At 39.5% G+C, this 19,742-nt stretch overlaps 1 protein-coding gene across 4 annotated transcripts in view; it reads left to right on the top strand.

Annotated features, from left to right (window-relative positions):
• Positions 1 to 7,492: 7,492 nt before the first annotated feature.
• Positions 7,493 to 19,742, top strand: part of LOC145765027 (ras-specific guanine nucleotide-releasing factor RalGPS1-like) — a 42,023-nt gene continuing 29,773 nt past the window's right edge. For all 4 annotated transcript variants that reach the window (XM_082576762.1, XM_082576763.1, XM_082576761.1 and 1 more), the window contains exons 1-12: positions 7,493 to 7,632; positions 11,843 to 12,487; positions 13,504 to 13,579; positions 14,061 to 14,172; positions 14,422 to 14,516; positions 15,198 to 15,262; positions 15,968 to 16,087; positions 16,600 to 16,713; positions 17,464 to 17,598; positions 17,898 to 17,987; positions 18,556 to 18,648; positions 19,208 to 19,331. In XM_082576762.1, the coding sequence (XP_082432888.1) occupies positions 7,537 to 7,632; positions 11,843 to 12,487; positions 13,504 to 13,579; positions 14,061 to 14,172; positions 14,422 to 14,516; positions 15,198 to 15,262; positions 15,968 to 16,087; positions 16,600 to 16,713; positions 17,464 to 17,598; positions 17,898 to 17,987; positions 18,556 to 18,648; positions 19,208 to 19,331 (1,765 nt within the window). In that variant the 5' untranslated portion in view covers positions 7,493 to 7,536. The remainder of the gene's footprint in view (positions 7,633 to 11,842; positions 12,488 to 13,503; positions 13,580 to 14,060; positions 14,173 to 14,421; positions 14,517 to 15,197; positions 15,263 to 15,967; positions 16,088 to 16,599; positions 16,714 to 17,463; positions 17,599 to 17,897; positions 17,988 to 18,555; positions 18,649 to 19,207; positions 19,332 to 19,742) is intronic.

The following is a 19,742-nucleotide window of genomic DNA, read 5'->3' as shown; positions in this document are numbered from 1 at the left end:
TCTTCCCAAAGACAAAGCTGCGTGTTGTTGAACGGTGTCGAACCTGTGTCCTTCCGATCGTCAAAAGGGGCTCTCACCACTTTGCCGTGCAGTCGACGACATTGTGATGATGTCATTTATCACAGTCGATCAAAAACTCCTAGGCTTAACAACTTGTGCAATCTTCTATTGACGGATTGCCTTCAAATATACAACAAAACTTATGATCTTTTCATTTTCATGATAGCTTGAGCTTGGAGATATCATTTACTGCCAATCCAAGGCGCTGTAACGTTGCATTTCAGTAAAAGACAATCTCATGATAATAATAAAAGTCTCGGTAGGAAATCTATCTCATCAATCAGATATCGCACCTCCCTTCTAACCACAGATGACGTTGTGCGTTGGTGAACAAAAATCTTTTAAACAATCAAACTAACCAGATTTGTGGACAAAGTGCATCTTATTTGGCGATTGTGAATGCAGGGCTGCAGGCGTCCAGTTTTTGGATAATAATGCAGAAAAGTTGCGACTTCTACCACTTTCATGACGAATGTTACAAGCAAGTCATGTTGTGGCTGTTACTACGGACAGCAGAGCTCAACCTGGACGAATATTATTATAACAGCTCATGAAGAGGCTAACTTTACGCGCACCTATACATACACTTGACTCCTATAATAGCTTTTAACTTTGGCGTTGTTGTACGCTTGGCTGGGTTTGAGGAATAGGTTTGTAATGGCTGGCTGATCGTAGTCAAAAAATAAGCTCAATTTCTTGACTGGACGATAGTGAGCTGTGCGGTTTGTAGGCGCATGCACCATGCAGTTTGTAAACTGTGACAAACAGTGTTGGTATTTGTTTTTGTATGATGTCGTTTCAAAATAGTTTAACACACAGTGGTAAAGTTTTTTCGTGTTTCTTTAAAGATTAATCACAGGTAAAGCTGCCTGCAGTTTATTGCGCTGTTCTTGTTGGTCTTTCGCACATATACTATTACCGATGGCAGCGCGATAATATGCTAAAATGGCTTAACCTTTGATAAGAGCAGGCAGCCTATCAAGTTTGAGAGAAATATATGCTCTTTACATTTGAACTTTTCACACTTTGTAGATAGAACTGGAACTAGGTCTGTGTCAGTAGTCCAAGGTTCATCGAACAGCAAAGTTGAGGTATGGAGAAGACTTTTTAGTTTGATGTATTGTCCCAAATGTCTCGATACAGTGACAAATGACAGCGCGATGGGCGTAGAAGAGCTGGAGGAGATTGCAAGGAATCGAGAGCTGTGGAAGGAGATCTATAGGTTGACCGAGAGTCGAAATCGACTGAACGGATGATGATAATTTCTTGACTGTACCAAAATATTGCAGATGATGTGGCGTCAGTTTACGCCATATATCATCTCAATGAATGGGTTCACCTTTACTTCAGGACACACCGTAAAAGTCCTCGTTTTAGATTTAAGAAATTATACCAGTTGCCTACTGTGACATGGTGCAGCAACGTTGGCTTTCATTTTTAACGGGTTTAACAAACCAATGCAAAGTCATCAAGCTTTGTTGTGTTTGCCCATGCCACTAGTGCAGCACCATGATACAAGTACAACATCTTTGCCATTTCCTGTGTAATCCATGTAATCCCTGTTGTTGGCGCAATGTTATTGCCAGGGCTGTGGAGTCGGAAGGATTTTGGCGTGTCCGGAATCGGAATCGTATGGGCCATCTTTTGTCCGAATTTTTAGGTCTTTTGTCGGAATCGTGGAGTTGTAGGGATTTTGACGTGTCGGCCAGTTGTAACCTTTTGCTTCAGTGACGTAATGGTCTTGATACCTCTTTCCCATTGCGTCCCACACTAAATTAGCTGTTTTGTTCAGCGACGGGCGTGAACACAATGGTTTGCTACAAAATTTCATGCTTAACCGTAATATCCTATGATTTGTAGGTCAATTGCGATAAGACAGAACCGATTCAGTCTGAAGAAAATTACAGTCGTATGTGATCTCAAACAGCAACATCCGTCATTTTTACAGTAATTCAACATCTGCTGATTCATTTTTTGTTAGTAAGGTTACATCATAGCGACAGTAAACATCTATGAGTTGTTAATCACATATGTGCAATTGTTGGTGTGATTAGATTGTACCGCACGAAACAACCTAAGAGACGAAAAAGCCAAATGTTTCTTGTCCTGCCCCATTGCTTTCCATTGTATTGTGTCGTAATGAGACGCGGCGCCACGGGCTAATGCATGGAAACGCTACATACAACGGAATTGATCAAAGCGAAGTATTTGATCTCCGCTTCTAAGCACGTACTGATCGTCGTTGACTTAACCAGTCGACCCTAACCCAGGTGTCTCCGTCAGAGTTGGATATATTTTCACTGGTACGAGTAAAAGATTAACTAATAACAGAGAAGGTGTTTGTGATCTCCTAATGATGGCCACTTTGCCAGATAGTGGTTTCTATAACGGTGATCAAATAAATCCTGTGGCGAAGTTTTAAAAAGCTATAAGACAAATAAAAACTTTAAAAACGAAATCTAAAAGAAAAAGGGTACAAGCTAAAATAAAAACTAAAAGCTAGAAGTACAACTACAAGTATTTTGGAAATTAAATGCTGTCTGAGTTTACCAAGATTTTTTATATTCGTAAACCGTCAGGTGCTTTAGAAATTTAAGCTCATGTTGTGGTTATGTTTACCTGTGCAGTGCGAGTCTTTGATATCAGAAAAGTAGCTTTAAACTAGACTTGTGGAAAGGTTATCCGAATGATTTAAGAGCAACATAATCTGAGCATATTACACGCTGAACGAGTGCTTACTTTTTCACAGCTAGTAAAATTAAGTTTCCACACAGTTTCGACGTCGTAAAAAGGAAAAGGTTTACTTACTGGGTCGTTTATAGCAGTTTTTTGCCGTTATTACACTCAGATTATGTGCAAGCCAGTGAAGAAATAGACTTACATCGAGATATTGAAAGAAACATTAATTTGTGTATATAGTTGATTTAGAATTCTAGTGTAAACTGTTTGTAGTCTGTACTTGCATGATTGTTGGGCAGAAAAATTTCGCAACATGGAGCCTGCTTGTTTGTGAAAACAATGCAAAGTGCAACCACTTAGACTTTGAAGTAGGGGCTTGTGTACTGTCGTGTCAGCACAAATGGTGTTGTTGAGGGGTCGTTTTTTGATTCAGCAAATACGTGGTGAGTGGCTTTCAAACGAAGAAAAATTGATTTTTTGTTACATTGCTTTAACCTTACCAAACAAGAAGTTTTTGTTAGCTCAGTTTTGGCTTCAGCATTGTCTGTAAATGAACAGAAATAATATAACTCCCACTTAATCTTAACAATCAGGTTCTGGTTGCTATCGGAGTGGGAAATTGTTAGTGATTAGATTCGGAAATTGAGCTGTTTAGCAGTACAAAATAGCTTCGCACGATTAAATAGTAAATAAAATTCTCTAGGTTTGGGAACTTGTGTGGTTTATTGATGAAGCTTTTACCGCCGTCAAGGCGCGGCTTCTTCAGTACTGATATCTTATTCAAATAGTTGTTGAATAGTCGTTGTTGAATTAGTTCTTGGGATTTTTCTATTTTTTGCAGTGTTTTGTTGATGAGATTGGAAGCAGAAACTCCACCGTTTGTAGCAATCGCATTGCACACAGCCTGCCGGCAAGTCAATCCTTTGACATTAATTCAACGTCTACAGACGTCGAATCAACGTGAATAAAGAGTTGACTTGCGGTCTGCTCTGGGGAGTAGCTGATTCAATGCTCTGATGAAGGAACATACTTGGGGGTTTCAACTTCAACCTAATTGCGTTGTTTGTTGTTGCGCCATTAAATTCAGAAATTTTGTATGCAGACCTTGATTCAATGACTAGTTTGTTTGAGCAAGATCTGCTGCTTGGTTTTGATTGGATTTTCGAATGGTTAATCTTTTGAGTTAATTTAAATGCAGAACCATGCTACTGCAACTTGTTGGTTTATTAGCTAATCTTTTATTCAAAGTTGCAGATTTCTGATGTTAGATTTCAGATTTTAGCAATCATTTGCATAACTAAAATTTAGGTAGTTAGGTAATTTTTTTGTAAATTTATTTTAACTACTAGCAACAGACATAATGTCTGATGTCTATTTGTTTAAATGTCGCATAGAGCTAAGAAACATGCACAAAGTAAGCAACCAGCCCAAAAAAATGCAATGATGATCACGGGAAGCTGGTTGCATATCTACTGCATGTCATACCTTCTTCGATGCACTGTGACAGGAAGTTAGATAGGGATATCAGGTACAGCGCAGGTGGTTAGTTTATCACCTTGCCGCACTGTCAGTCAGTGGACAAGACGTCTATTTGCCGTTCGCTAATATTTGGCGTGTCTGCAGTTGTTGGTGAGGAAGTATGATGTTTTGTGTTAATATTATAGCACTTGGAATCTTATTTCCGTTGTGAAAAGGTGGCTTTTTTGATGCTGCAATGATATGATGGTGTTGTTTACAGACACTCTTTTTAAGCTTTTCGCACGTTTGTTTGGGCGCGGGAAGCTGTTAATTTATTGGCGGTGTCGGTGACTGATCTCGGCAGTGTTTAAGTGAGGGAAGTATTATCGACGTGACACAAAAGTCATCTGCAAACAAACGGAACCACTACTGTGTGTGACCTGAACTCCTAAAGCAAGTTATACGGCTTTTGTTTGCTTCTGAAAGAAATCAGCTCATGGCGTTTTGTACTTTCCCACTCACAAAGTTATTCAATCTAATGTTTTCCTTCAGTTACTATAAGTGGAGCTGTTTTGTGTGAACTGATTCAGTAGTTATTAGATATATGAAGTAAAAAAAAACAACTAGTGAACAGTCATGAAGTAATAGACATACCCATAAACCTCTGTATTTGCAACATTAGATTTGTAAGACCACTCGGTTCAAGAAAACAAGAAATTGTTTGTCTATGTCATCTGCGTGTGGCACAAATGTGTTGGTTGGGGAGAGTTTGCAATCGCGCTTTCTTTCATTCGAGATGTGCTTTTGCCTGGGGGAATTGTTAATCCTGCGTCACAATCAGAGAGCAGTTCACACAAGCGATAATTGCAGGCTTGAGACGGCAAAGAGTTTGCGAGATGACCATCAAAACAATTCTATAGCAGTGATTAAAGTCGTTTTGCCAGCAAAACTTGCAAAAGGGTTGCAGTCGTTTTTCATTTAAACAGGAACTTCAGCTAGTTAGCTTGAACATTACTCCTTTGTGCAGGTGCGATATAGTCTCAGTGTTAGAGCTCAGAAAGTCTTTTGTACATATTTATTTAGTGAAAATAGTAGTATGTCCACTTCAGCTATGAGTCAAAGTATGAGAAATGTTTGCTGTTGTCTTCGATATGACCAGTTTCAATTAATCTACTTTTTCTAAAGCAACGTCGTTAGTCATTGAATTGAGGTAGTCTTTATAAATTTTGCAGATTGTTTAGCTGTACGGCTGACAACAAATTAATCGTGAACGCTCAGTTTGATTTGTCAGAAAAACTCATTGGCCGCATGAGCAAACAGGTTTTTGTGTCAGGTTAGCTAATTAAACTATGAAGAGTTATAGCGGGATAGTTTTGCCTCTATCTGTTTTCGATGATGTTTAGCTGTTTTTCCCTAGACCTGTTTCTACGGGCATAGCAAGGAAAGCAGACATTTTTCTTTGTCGTGTGATCGTGTCATTAATGAAATTTTAGAAAAGTATCAGACAGTTTCACTCTGTGTTGGTTTGGTTTCAGCCAGATGGCATCATATGCGGAGCTCACGCGAAACTAAGGTTGCCACGAAAAGAAGTGATTAACGGGGGTATGGCTGGACTTTAATAGTGTGATGCAGTAGATTAATTTTGATTAGAATTTAGACATTTTTTTGGTACAGTACTTGTGAATGCGATTGTATTTCACCAAGAATTTGAAGTAATGGTATTGAAGACTGGTCAGGACTTAATTACAAAACTGCAGTAGAAAAATCTCACAAGAGAGAAACTTATTGCTAAGAGAGAAACTAATTGCCTCCAACCCTCCACGAGAGGAAGGAACTATGATGATTTGTGAATGTGACCAATTACTCCTTTGTTTAATCATTTTTAACTTTTCAAGAAGATTCTCTGTTGTGAGCTGCACAGTTTGTTAATGTGATCGAAGAAAGAGATAACGATATTCTGCTAAGCTTCTCCGTTTCGCCATTCGCCTCTATTTAAATTTTTTGGGTTAGTTCTTTTGTTTCTTTGATGGGATGTAGATTGTTTTCACCACTGACAAGCATGTTAATTTTCGAAATGAGAGAAGGCATTCAAATCGTAACCTACATCACAATGCTGTCGGGCACCCTGCGTTGTCTTTGCTGATGGCTCCAGCAGTGGTTCTCAATGTATTTTTTGGCAAATTTTACTGTCCTGCAATTAACAAAAAATTCACTGGAACGTCTCAAATGCTCAAAAGTGATTCATTGTCAAGTAGAATGTTGTGCAAACTATGCGATTTCTTTGAAATTTGTTGTCCGTAAACAGAGCTTATATTTCAGCACGCTCAAAATAACTTCAAGAGTATCTCAGTGGATTACAAGCTTCATGCATTGCGGCTTCTACGTTAATCTTTATCCATTTATTTTCAAAATTTGCGTTTCTATAGAAATATGAACACTAAATTGTTTCGTTCATCTCAAAAGTAGGTTCAGCTCATGTGATCTGTTGTTAATTCTGACAGTGGCATTTCAATGATGCTGTTGCATATAGACGCTATGTTATATCAACAAACAGTTTTTGATCTCCAATTATTTAGTGATTCGCTTTATCCTTAGCACAAAGTGTGCGTCTCTGTCAGGGCATCCAAACACGCTTATCGTACGTGTGACGTCACGGTAACAGCGTCACTGACAATTAAGCTCTTTAACTTTCAATACCGGTATATTTTTTTACAAAAACAAAATTGAAACTTACCCACATTCACCCCAGAGCTATATGCGTAGTCTGCGTTGGTCGTGATTTGTGACAACCCAGTTATCGTTTTAATGTCACTAGACGTTGAAACGATGAAAAAACGTCACTGTTTAGGGGCTACGTAGAATTTGATGATTCAGTAGACATGGTGTTGTTTTGTCATGCTATGCTCAGAAGTATTGAGGCAGGCGGCAATTCGCTGCTTAGAATTGCTACAGTGGTTAGCTCAGTGTGATTATGCTGCGCACAGAATATCTGATTTTTAAATGCAGTGAAGCATACGAATGTGACGTAACATTGATGTGTTTATGTTGCGTGTAATTAAAACGTCTTTTTTTTAGAATTTAGATCTAGTGCTGCGGTGAAGTTACTCTGTATATTTTGACCAGCCGTGAAGAAATTGTTTTTTAAACATTCTCTTCGAGTAAATGCTCTGTTTGCTAATTGTATATCAGCTTTGGTATGTTACACTCCACCAAGAAGTATGTCAGGTTTTTGTGTCCAACGCTTCAACTTATTATAACATCACATCATATATGCTGCAGATGTTGGTTAAATGATAAAAAAAGGGATTTCTTTAATGTGGCTGCCACTGTGATCGCATAATGGCTGTTAACTTGTCTTTCAACGCTAACGAAGAAGATTTCACCACTAGAGGCACTATAGACCAGCATTCAGCGGTGAGCGCCGTCTTGGCCAAGGTAAGAGTTTGGGTGTTACAAGTTTGTTGTTTATTCTGTGCCGGTGCAGCAAAGGTTATTGCCTATAGGAGATCTGCCCAGATCAAACGTTTGTATAGTTTTTTTTTTAACATTCTATCATAACGTCTTTCCCGATTTTTCATCGGACTGATGGCGAATCTCTTTCATGGGACTTAAAAGTTACATCACGTGATACTTAATTGGGGGGACTCTGGTTCAATTCACCGCTGGGAAAGCTTAAATCTTCGCCTGAAACTTTAGGCTGGAGATCTACATTTTGTTGCTCCAGTCCATACCACACTGAGAATTTTATCATTAAGACATACAGAATCTCAGATCACTCGCTCCAGGCCGAGCGGTTAAAGTATAAAATGCGTCCTTTTCACATTGCTTTAACATTCGCAGACGTTGAGTGAATGTAAAAGCTAAAAAAGAACGAAATTTGGTTGCCGAGAAAGCGGCATTTCTTTTTGGCATATGAGGCATCGGCCTGCGTTCAAAACGTTGCTCAATCCTCATCACTGCTCTAGATCTCTGCTTTTGTTGATTAATCAAGAAGTCGAGTTTTTATTGTTTTTACTTCAATGCACTAATTACCCAGCCGACAAAGGTTGTATTTTTTCGTAGCTTCAACGTCTATCGACTATCAAATGATGTACAGAGGCAACTTTTGTTGGTTGGGTAATTTTTATGGTTCAATAACGAAACCACGTGATGTGATATTGGTTTAGTGTCGTGGTTTTATGATACGAGGTTTATTGAAGTTCAATGCCATCACAATTTTACATCATATCACAGTCCAGCCACTTGTCAGCATTTACCTGTACGGCTGTGCGCCATGGCCTCTTATGTTGGATTTGATTCATTAATTTGCTGTTGTTTTATGTTGGTTCAATGTGTAATGTCAACATGCAATGAAGTATCCCAGCTACAACATGGACTTTTTTAACGCTGATTCAATGGGTGCTGATATTGAATCATTGTACAAAGGACCAATTTTGTTAGGTTTAGAGTTTAGACAAGACTGGTATTGATACGCAAGTTTAACCATAAATAATTGATGTTTCCTATTCTAATCCGCACCCAGCATTGCTTGTCTGAAGTGGTATTGGAAATAGTGCGTAGTACTGCCAGCCAGATGGTTGCATTCTCACCGTATGCAGCTTCAAGGAAGAGGAATGTTTTTTGTTGTCGGCTTGTAAATGCTGGTGATCTGCGTCTTTTGACTTTAAAATAACGCAAAAACGGTCACTTTTGCGAGTCAAGTCATCACGTTGTAGTGCTGAAGCTGACAGTGCTACCAATGGCAGATAAGGACACAGCCTAGGTGATATTTTGTGTCAATTCAATGTCTAGGAACGCTCGATAACCGCAAATTTCATTGTTTATGAAAGGATGAGTTGGGTATTGATTTTTTAACTGGCTACTCGCACAGCCAGCGGCTCAGCGCTCATTGAGTCAAAATGATTCCTTTGTGTAGTCACGTAGTGAGTGAGCGCAACCTCAGTTTGTGTGGCACTAACCAGCAAAGTTCGGCATGCGAGGCCACAAGCATTCATAAGCTTCCTGATACACAATCAAACTTTACAACGTTCAACAAAGTTCGATTTCTTGCGTCATGTTCAATGGACAAGATTGTTTACCGAGCCGTGAGCATGGAAGTAGCAGACTCACGGTCAACAGTAAAATGCGCAAGGCAATGTGCTCGAGGGGAGGGTTATAACTAGGCCTTGCTTCCCGCATTATTTGCTGCACCAAAACTGATCAGTTAGCTAATCTGCCATGCAAAAGCGTTAATTTTTAAAACTAGATCAGTTTTCAGGTTTGCCCATTGAATGGCATTGCGAAACTTACATGACAGTCTGGCTCTTTCTTTACTTTCGAATTTGACAAATTAGTTTTTTGCTTTGGTGGCGTTTAGAAACAGCCGTAATCGATTTTGAACAACTGCATATTGCCAGAAGCATGGCCCTAACAGGATTTGTTTTCATCGATACGTTTACGTTAGTTCAACGGTTGGCATCGTTGAATCAACTTCAGCAATGCCATTAGCTAAGTTACAGCACTGGCGTAATAAAAGTTTGTTAAATTTCTTGAGACTAGCCTAGGCATGGTTGAGTGCAGAACCACCCGACGTATCGACAGGTTTATGATGTCCGTCAATAGATTTGACAATGTTATTTGTGCGGTTGTTTGTTTTCAAATATGCTTTGCCAAACTTTATTGCTGTATCTATAAAAATTTAAATGGCTGCTTTAAGGCCTATAGGTAGTAATGCAGTTTAGAAATTGGAGTTTACTGACTTAAACTCAATGGCTTCTCAAGAAGTAGGTGAGGTGGAGAAAGGTTTGTCTGGGGTGTTAGGTCTTGTGTAGTCTTTACCATGTAGGGAAGACTCACGACTGTGTCAATTCAAACTTTTTAGTTCGCACTTTGTTGCTTCTACTGCTGACAAAATTCACCGTTTTTACATTGATGCAACGTCTGCAAATCAATATAAAAAGAAAGGATTTCCAAGCTGAGTTACTAATTGAAGTTTGGTGGTAAATTAATTAATTGTTGGTCATTTGCACTAACTTCTATAAACGTTGATGTATATCAATGTCATACGGAGGTGTTTGTTATAGATGTTATTACAGACAGCAAATTAGTCTAAAACCAAACGCTGATTTGCTGTCTGGGTTATGAGGTGTATTGTGTTTATTGGCCGAAGTAATAAGGTTTTTTTATCCGTTCATTGCAGTTGAAGTAAATGGATGAGAGCAACCACAGACTGGTTGTTCGTAGGTTTTGTCTTTCAATCCCAATTTATTATTGGCAGTGGCAGACCAGGAATGAAGCCTAGGAAGCGGATTTGCTCAAAGCTCGGCGCCGCTCTCGTTAGCCCTCGGTTTCTGCGTCGCCAGGAAGCTACGTTACGTTCCAACTTGCTCGACGATGACGTGTTCGTCCATGACGTGACGTCATCGACTTTTGACGCCACTGATGAGACATTACACGCCCGGTTGCCTCATAGCTTCAGCATTGCCGCGCGTGCTTCTCACGGTGCAAAAGCAACATCACTATCATCTGCCTTATGTGATCAATCCAATGGAATGCAAAGCGAAACGAAGCATCATTACTCACTGCCTGCCGCGATGTCTGCTTGCAGTTTACGATGTGTGGAGGACAGAAATGACCATAATGGTTTTGAAGATTCTTTCATTCAGTCAGCAAGCACAAGTAACGTTGAGCCTGCACGTGAAAGACCAACCGGAAAACTACCACAGATCCAGCTTCATCGTGCCTCAAGCTCAGAATCACTGAGCAGCAGGTTAAGCAGCAATTCAGGGCTGCACTTGAGCGTATCAGATTTAGAATCCGATGCATTCGTTGGAGACGAGGTTGTTTTCTCGCAAAGATCATGTCACAGTGCCATGGTATAAATGTGTTGTTATTTTTTTAATGTTGTGTTGTACTTAGACCTGTGCAAGCTTTAGTGGCTAAATGTTGCGGCTTGTTCAGCAGTGCTCACTGACCAGATGAGACATTTTCAATCAACTAGAATTAAATTTCTGGCGACGTTTTAGTGACGTAAAAAAGACAGCTTTTGTATGATTGTACATTGTTTGTAGCCGCACGCATCAAACATGCATCTAAACAGCATGTTCAAATGTAAATCCAGGTCGGTAGCCGTGTGAAGAGCCCGGTGTGCGTCGTAGGATCTACAATTGACTGACCTCAATTCTGACTTGGAGAATACGGCTATACTGTAGCTTAAAAATGAATAACAAACTCTTGGCCAGTGAACTTGGTCCTTTTTTTATTGCACACTGGGCTGTTGCTTGCCAGGCTTCTGATTGCATGCTGCAGTCAAACGTGGCTGTTGGGACCCAATGTCATGTTAATATTATCGGAGTGCCATGATTGTTTGCACTGGGTTGCGCTTTGAACTCAGTAATCATGCGAAGCATCTCATAGGCATCTAATATGAACTTTGGTCTTCTCACAGCAAGTTTGTTGTTTGTTCATAAAAAAGTGATTTGCTGCTACATCAATTTGAAACAATGTTCTTCATAGCAACGTGCTTGTATCACCAAGCCTAATCGCCGTTTGTGGCGACGTTTAAGCAACGTAGAGAAACGTTGTTTATTCATCAGAAACTATGTTAAATGAAAGTGTTGATGCTCATAGCCGCAAATTACTTGATCAATAGTTTTACTTTTTCCAGGGACTACATCAAGAGTTTACAAGTCCATTCGCCTCCAGTTATTGCCATCCTCGCAGATGCAGTGATGAGACGGTGAAAGAAGACTCTTTGAACCGAACAATAACAACACGGAGCGCTGTTGCTGCTTCTCTCGTCCATAAGAACGTGTCGTATCCTCTGTTACATGATCGCAGTGCAACGTCCGTCCAACTTCACTCCACAACCCCCGTGTCTCGGCAAAATCAAGTCTTCATCAACAAAGGCTCCTTTACTTCCGCGTCAAGCAAAAGAGACGATACTGAAAGCACTTTTTCGGATTCTGAGGTCACTGTGAAATTACCAAGTGTTGCAAATCGATTGAAACTGAACAATAGTTTTAGCGGAAACAGCACAAATTGTGTGCCTAGATATTTCCACCCATCAGTGTTAACAGAAACTAGCAATGAAAATCGTTATGACTGCTCGCAGTGCGAGCCTGTTTGTGGCGTAACATCCTCTGTTTCCAAACAACATCCCGGAAAAGCCACCCAAGATCCATTCACAGAAGTGAAATCTCATCCACTTTATCACCCATCAGAGCCGGTTTTTCTTGATCCTCCTCCTTCTTCCAGATTTAAAGTCTCTTCATCTCTGGGATCCCGACAGCAGAGAGTCACCCCATCCAAGGTGAGTTTCGTTGTTTCATTTGATCTTCATCAATGTAATCGCTCAGTCATCATCATCATCATCCATTCTCCCCTTTTTTCGTAGATGAGACTTGGGGTTTGTCCTCGCTAGCAGGGATCTGCCTGTTTTTTGCAGTCCTTTCGCCATGCTTCTTGGTTGTTTGGGTTAATTCTATCTAGATTCCTTACATCAGTGTTTTTTAACCTTTTTTGAGTCACGGATCATTTTATGTATTAAAATAATCTTGCGGAACACGAAACGAAATTTTATAATGATGCAATAAAATAAAAAACACAACAATAGTTTATTCACTTTTAGTTGTTGTCATTGCGATGTCTGCGCCTGTGTGGATGTGCACAAAGTTGATATTCGGGCAGAAATTGCAGAAGACAAACGCGCAGCTCTTGTGATTTCAATTTTCGACCGGTGTTCCACAGAACATTAGTCAAACTAATAAATTTCTTGCGAAACACTTGATGGTCTTTCACGGAACACCGGTTGAAAATCACTGCCTTACACAACTGTAACTTATTCTCTCACCAACTTTAGCCATCTTTTCTGATCTCCCAATTTTCTGTCCCTGGGCAATTATTGTCTACCATTGCGATGTCATCGCATACGGTGGCTTCAAGAAACTTACGGATGCTTTCTATTTGTGTCATCTCTCAAATATTGTCTATAATCGTGGACCACGGTCTGTAGTAATGTCGACATTGCCGAAATGAAGCCTGAGAGTGCATTTGTTTGAGAAACTCTTGCACGCAAAAAAGCTTTAATTTTTTATGTAATCACTGTAGTGTTCAATTCGGTTCAGCCTAGTATTGAAATTGATGAAACAGCATTAACACCGCAACTAGTAGATAATATCTTTTGTATGAACTTTGTGCGTGCATGCTCGAAGCTGTATTTAATAAAGTGTGATCAGCAATTTCACCAACAACCTGACATAGCAGCAGCAGCAGTTGTTGCTGCAAATTTCGCACTGTCCTTATGAAAACATATCTTTCTGTTGTCAGGTTGAACGTGGTGCCAGGAAGGTCAGCGATTCCTTTTTATCTCCTGATTTGAAACCTTGCGGCTCTACTTCGAGAGGTAGGCTGCTGTGCTGTGGCTGATACTAATTTCTTCTACCAACTCAATGTGTGCAGTTGTCCGCATGAAAGTTTTCAAGGGATGTGCAATGACAGAACATTTAACGCAACAACAGTCTGTACATTACTTTAACTTACTTAAAAGTTTTTTCCCCATGCTGAAACGATTTTGAGAGCTGTTCAATGTTCATGCTAAGTGCGGAACGAATTCGTGACAAACGTAGCGACCATAAGATGTCATCCACAAATTTACTGATAATTTTACACCTGCTGCACCTTTGCAGTGCTGTGCTGTATCGCAGATTGCGTTGCCAAACAGGAATACAAAAGGAATACAAACAATACATTATTGCGAAAGCCAAACAGGAATAAACGTTTATTTATACTTTGAAAAGTCTTTTGTATGACTCGACGGGGTATCTAACTCATGTCTACTGATTCATGTACCCGCACAAATTACACTCCACTTTTTGTACTTCCAGATTCAGAACTGGGGTCTTCACGGGAAGTGAAGAGATCCAAATCGTTGTTGAGTAAAACCTCTACACAACAGAATCAGAGTCCTTTGCCGATACGAAGAAAGAGTCCATACAAGTAAGTGTAATCGACTCTCGTGTCAGTTTCTGTGGAAGAGACATCTGGTACATAAACATCATTTTTATGACCTATATAGTGATGTTTTTACATGTTTACCCTAATTATGTTATTTTTGTGTGCACTCAGTCACTTTTCAACTTATACAATATTACTTGACATAATTAAACGTTTCAACAATTAGAGAATCAGAAAAGCAGCAGTGGTCGGTAACCTTTGTCATTGCATAATCATTGCCGCCTTGTACAGAGAACTTTCAACCCCGGAATCCAGTTTAGAACCAAAGAAATCATTGTCCACCCAACCCCCCTTAATAACCTCCACACCAACCGGTAGATTTTCAGGTAGAGTCATTTGTATTCTATTCATGTTTGTGTTGATTTAAATTGTACATGCAAAGGATTCACACTCGGTGGGGAATTCCAAACATGTTCATACTTTTATGATCTTTTCTTATTTAAAGTTATGTTAGTTCATTATGACGTCGTTATGGCGAAAAAGCGCATTGACAATCGTTATTTTTTGTGAACGCTGTCTTAGTCATTTTAGCCACAAGTAGAAGTTTTAACAGGAGTTCAAAATCCAAGTATGTATGGCCATGTTATTCCAGTGCTTGCAGCCGGTGTCGAACTGCAAACTTTGACCTTCAACATTGCACCATGAAAGGTGTTATATCCAATTTAATGATCAAATATGTAACAAGCATTCGTTAACTTGACAAGGATGAATTTATCACTGCATTCCAATGATAGATTACAGGCCATTGCATTACAATTACATCACAGGAATTAATTTGTTTTTGTTCAACATATTTTGACTATTAATAAGAAACAATTAATTAAACTACCATTCAACGTTTTATAGGCAGAGAAAACTTTTTCTCAAACCGTAGAAAATTTTATTATCAGATCACCGCTTCAATGCGTGATGGAAATCTACAGATAAATCTGCATCAAGCATTGCAGAGTGCAAAATAAGAAATAAGAAACGTTTGAAAATAAGAAACGTTTGAAACATATTTCCAGGTGCTCCCTCTCACATTCATTCTTCCGCGTCTGCATCGAAGCACACAAGACACAAGTCTCTTCAGGTAGGTTAAAAACGTGTTTCGTCCACAAGGTTGAGCTTATCAGTATCGCACCACTCATTCATGCCACCGAGTTCTCGACCGCCTCCTTAACCAGTCAATTGGTTAGCGAAATGCAGTTGCTTGCTGTTCTAGTGAGCACTTAGCCTTATACCGACTGCCAGAAAGACCGCTTCTTTCTGCATGATTTTTGTCATGTTTGCACTACTTGAACAAGCGCTTAATGGTGTGTGTGAAGGTGACTGCCCATCACTGTATGAACTATCCACCATTGTGGAGTTTATTGTGATCACATATCTGTATGAAGTTGGGCTATTTTAATAGTTTTTCTTATCGTTTTTACGGTACTTGACCTGGGTTTAAATCAGTTTAAACATTGCCACATTTCGGTTTGGTAGACACGAAAGTTGACTTCTTTGCTTTCCCCTCCGCGTGATCTAAAGAAAAGAGAAGAAAAAAAAAAACGCTAAATTAATGGAAATAAGTTTATAATAGACTTGTTTTTCAACAATTTAGTGCGATCTTTCTGCTTGTTTTTTTTTTTTTTTTTTCTTTTGTCGCACTACATATCCTTTTGGATCATTGGTGAATTCAAAGAAACATTTTCTAATTAAAAGTTCAGCGACGAAGTTTTATTTTAGCATATAACAAAAACCTAAATACCACAAAAATATGTTAGTGAATTTCTTACAATGTAATCTTTTCCAGTCGAAACAAGCCACCGATCCGCGCAAGCCTCGAACCAGCATCGGTTGGATGCCAGTGCAAGATATGATGACCAATCATCATTACGAGAGCCACTATCACGATGGGAGCTCTGGGGAGGAGGTAAGGAAGGAAATTTCATATTTTTTGTTAACCAACTCCAAACTTTTCATTATGGCTGAAAAAAGGGAGAGAATGTTTTAACACCAGAATTTTTCGACGTCCTCCAACGATTATTATTAAATCATAAGCAAATGGAACACGGCACAAAACGAATATGAAGCTAATCTTTTGAAGTAATTTATTCTCTCCAGTCTCAAATCCTTGATGGGTGCGAGTTGTTTAACCGAAAAAGTTTACAGTTGTTCTGGCACATGATCAATGCCATGTCTTACTTGATTTTGTTTTCGTATGGTTCAACCATGTGTTCAAGTTCAACAAAGCAACCTTTCTAACAAATTTGTGTTCCTGTGATTAATTGCGTCATATTTTGCAACTAAACAATTTCTTTCCATTCACCTCGACTTCCAACGTATTCTGTGTTTGTGTTTTGCGGCTGAGATGACTTAATTTCATAAATCTTATATCAGGTAAAAACACAACAACACCTGGAACATTTTTTTTTATTTTCTCAGAACGGGTACCACCAGAGCGGTCACAGTGAAGCGAACGGTCCCAGGGTTCCAAGAATGAAGAGTTATGATGCTGTGGTGTTCGATGTTCTCAAAGTCCCCGCGGAAGAGTACGCTGTAAGTGCTTGGCCGCTACGCTTTATTGTTGTTATGCGTTTGCAGCTGTTTGTTGAAACATGGGTTTATGTTACTGTAAGTCATATTTGTTGATAAAGTCTTGTTTCACACACTCAACAATACCAAATCTGGTAACTTGTTGAGGGGAATACTCTAACATGTTCTTTAAAGTACAGGAGAACTTGCTTACAGTGGCATCTAAAAGGATCTTTAAAAGGTGTCACTGTAGCGAAGTGTCACATAGACCAATTCTACTGTATTCCAATTTCAATATCTCGTACATTGCATAGAGAAATTGTAAAACCGTATTTTTTACCAACCTTCTCTCCTCTCATAACTAATTGCAACGTTTGAGGCGTACAGCTTGATCGGCCAACCGAGCATGGTCTCTAATTTGATCCGCATCATGTAACTCAGAATTCTTTGCATCATTTAACTCCCTTCATCCTCCTCTTCATTTTACTCCGAATCCTCCGCATCATTTAACTCTTCGCTTCCTAATCATCAATTCACTCAGAATCCTCCGCATCATTTAACTCCTCGTCCTCGCTTCCTAATCATCAATTCACTCAGAATCCTCCGCACCATTTACTTCTCGCATCCTCCTCATCATTTAACCCCGAGTCCTCCGCATCATTTAACCCCAAATCCTCCGCATCATTTAACCCCGAATCCTCCGCATCATTTAACCCCGAATCCTAGGCATCATTTAACCCGACTCCTCCGCATCATTTAATGCTTATCTTCCAGCGTCAACTCACCCTCCTTGACTTCCCGATCTTCTGCGGCATCCGTCCTGATGAGATCACAAGTTGTGGATGGACCAAGAAGGAGAAGTGGAAGATATCTCCCAACGTTTGCGCGATGTCCCAACGTTTCAACCACGTCAGTTGCTTTTTTATCTTTCTATTGAAATTTCATAAATTAATTTTTGTTTATGTTTGCCCAAAAAACAAAATTCGTCATTTTTACATTGATACAAAGTCTGTAGACGTGGAATCAATGTAAAAAGAACGGATTCTGCTGACTGGGTATGTATAACATCTAGGAGGGTGGTTTTTATGATAGATATAAGTCTTTCTTGATTTACTTCTCAGCAGAACTTGACCTTCTTACCGAAGCATTGACCAGGTATTACATCACACTTCAACCTGTATTGATTGTATTTGCGGTTTTACTTCCAGACGAGCTTTTGGGTGATTCGTGAGATCTTGAACACTAGTACCTTGAAGATAAGAGCGGAAATCCTCACTCACTTCATCAAGATAGCAAAGGTACGGTGATGTGTAAGTAAATGCATTATGATGTCAGTGTGACGTCATATCTTCCATACCCGATGGCCTCAGTTAGTTGGCGATAGTAGAGGCGCCTGTCTGAGTTGGGTTGGGATCACCTTGCTGGCTCAAGCACAAGATCTGGGCTGGTGTCAAACGGACGCCTTTCGATCATTGCCTTGCAAGGTTAACCTTTGCAATGAACGCAATCGACATCGGCCTGTCTTTGTCGAGTCGTCATAAATTGGTCTGCTCGTATGTTTCGATATCTCGTTTTTGGTCTCAGTTATTAATTTAACAACATTTCTTCAACCTGTACTTTGCTACCATTGAAAAGCTTTGAGCTTTTGATTTGAGGTTTCCATGATCCAAGTTTCAATTTCATGCACTTTGTTACTTACCCTAATGGAAACTTTAAGGTAAGGCAATTTATGAACTTAGGCTCTCGGTTTTAAAAAGGTTACCCCCAACATGAAGGGTTACTGTGAGGCAACAGGCAAACCAACTCCACACTTTTGATGCGCGCATAACGTTGAGGAATGTTATTTCAACGTAATATTTCCTGCAGAGATTGTACGAACTGAACAACCTTCACAGCCTCATGGCAATCATTCAGTCCCTCAACAGCTCGTCAATATTTCGTCTCACTAAAACGTGGGGGGTGAGTTTAATTAGTTTCCTGTTGATATTTTAAATATTTTATGTTTGTCGTAAATCTAAAACCATCTCAGATCAGTCGATTTTGTTTAATTTCTAATAAAATTTGAGAAAATTTATAATTTTAACAGTTGCCAGAAACTAAAAAAATTGTTGTTTATTTTCCTGCCGTAAGGTGACACTGTAGCGCTACTTTGTTTTTGTAACGGCTGCTCGCTCGCCTCATAATATTACACCGTGTCGAAACTTCCAAAAACGTTTCACCAAGAGAGTTTGTCCAAATATCATATGCCGCCATTTTTGCTTTATCGTTTCCTCCCGCCATATGACGTCATCATTTTTCCAACGAAATATAAAGGTTTTGATTCCCTGGTCGTTGCATGATATTTTATCAACTCCAAAGTCAATGCTTGGTTTATCGTTCATAAGATCTTATAGGCGTTTGCGTAGAACACGCTTTCTCCTTGCCTATGTTGACGTTTGTCAATGTTCGGTATCGGTATTGATTGGCTTATTGGCAAGACTTTTGTAAAACGTAAACGTAACATCAATTTGAATTTCAGATGATACAAAAGCACCATAAAGCCTTGTTTGACAAGCTTCTATACCTCGTTAAAGAAGATGACAACCGGTGGGCGCTAAGGGCTCACATGGATGGAATCAAGTTACCCTGCATCCCCTTCCTCGGTGAGTCGCTCTTATCATTTGCATTGATTTAACGTTAATTAACGTTGTCTTCTTTGCCTTTGATGCAAATTGTCTTGAGTCTTAGAACTTGTTTCGATATTTCGTTTTCGTGGATGATGATGATGACGAATTATAACGCTTGTTTGATTCAGCAAATCACCACGTTTGGTTGTGTGTTTGCTGTTTCAGCTAAAATCACCGCGAAGTAACCGGGACGAAAATCAATAATAATAAAGTATAGCGTTGAAATTAGCAAAACTCCAATTAGCTGCCTGGCAGCATCCTAGTCGGCAAATCAGTCAGCAAATGTTCAATCAATCTCATACGCTAGTTTCTTGTGATATGAATTGCCTGTTTTGTTGTTATAAAGATTTGACGTACTAAAGACATTATGATAGACATTCTGTAGAC

The sequence above is a fragment of the Aplidium turbinatum genome, chromosome 2, assembly GCF_918807975.1.
Source record: "Aplidium turbinatum chromosome 2, kaAplTurb1.1, whole genome shotgun sequence".
NCBI classification, from domain to species: Eukaryota; Metazoa; Chordata; class Ascidiacea; order Aplousobranchia; family Polyclinidae; genus Aplidium; species Aplidium turbinatum.
This window is presented reverse-complemented; position numbering and strand designations above follow the sequence as displayed.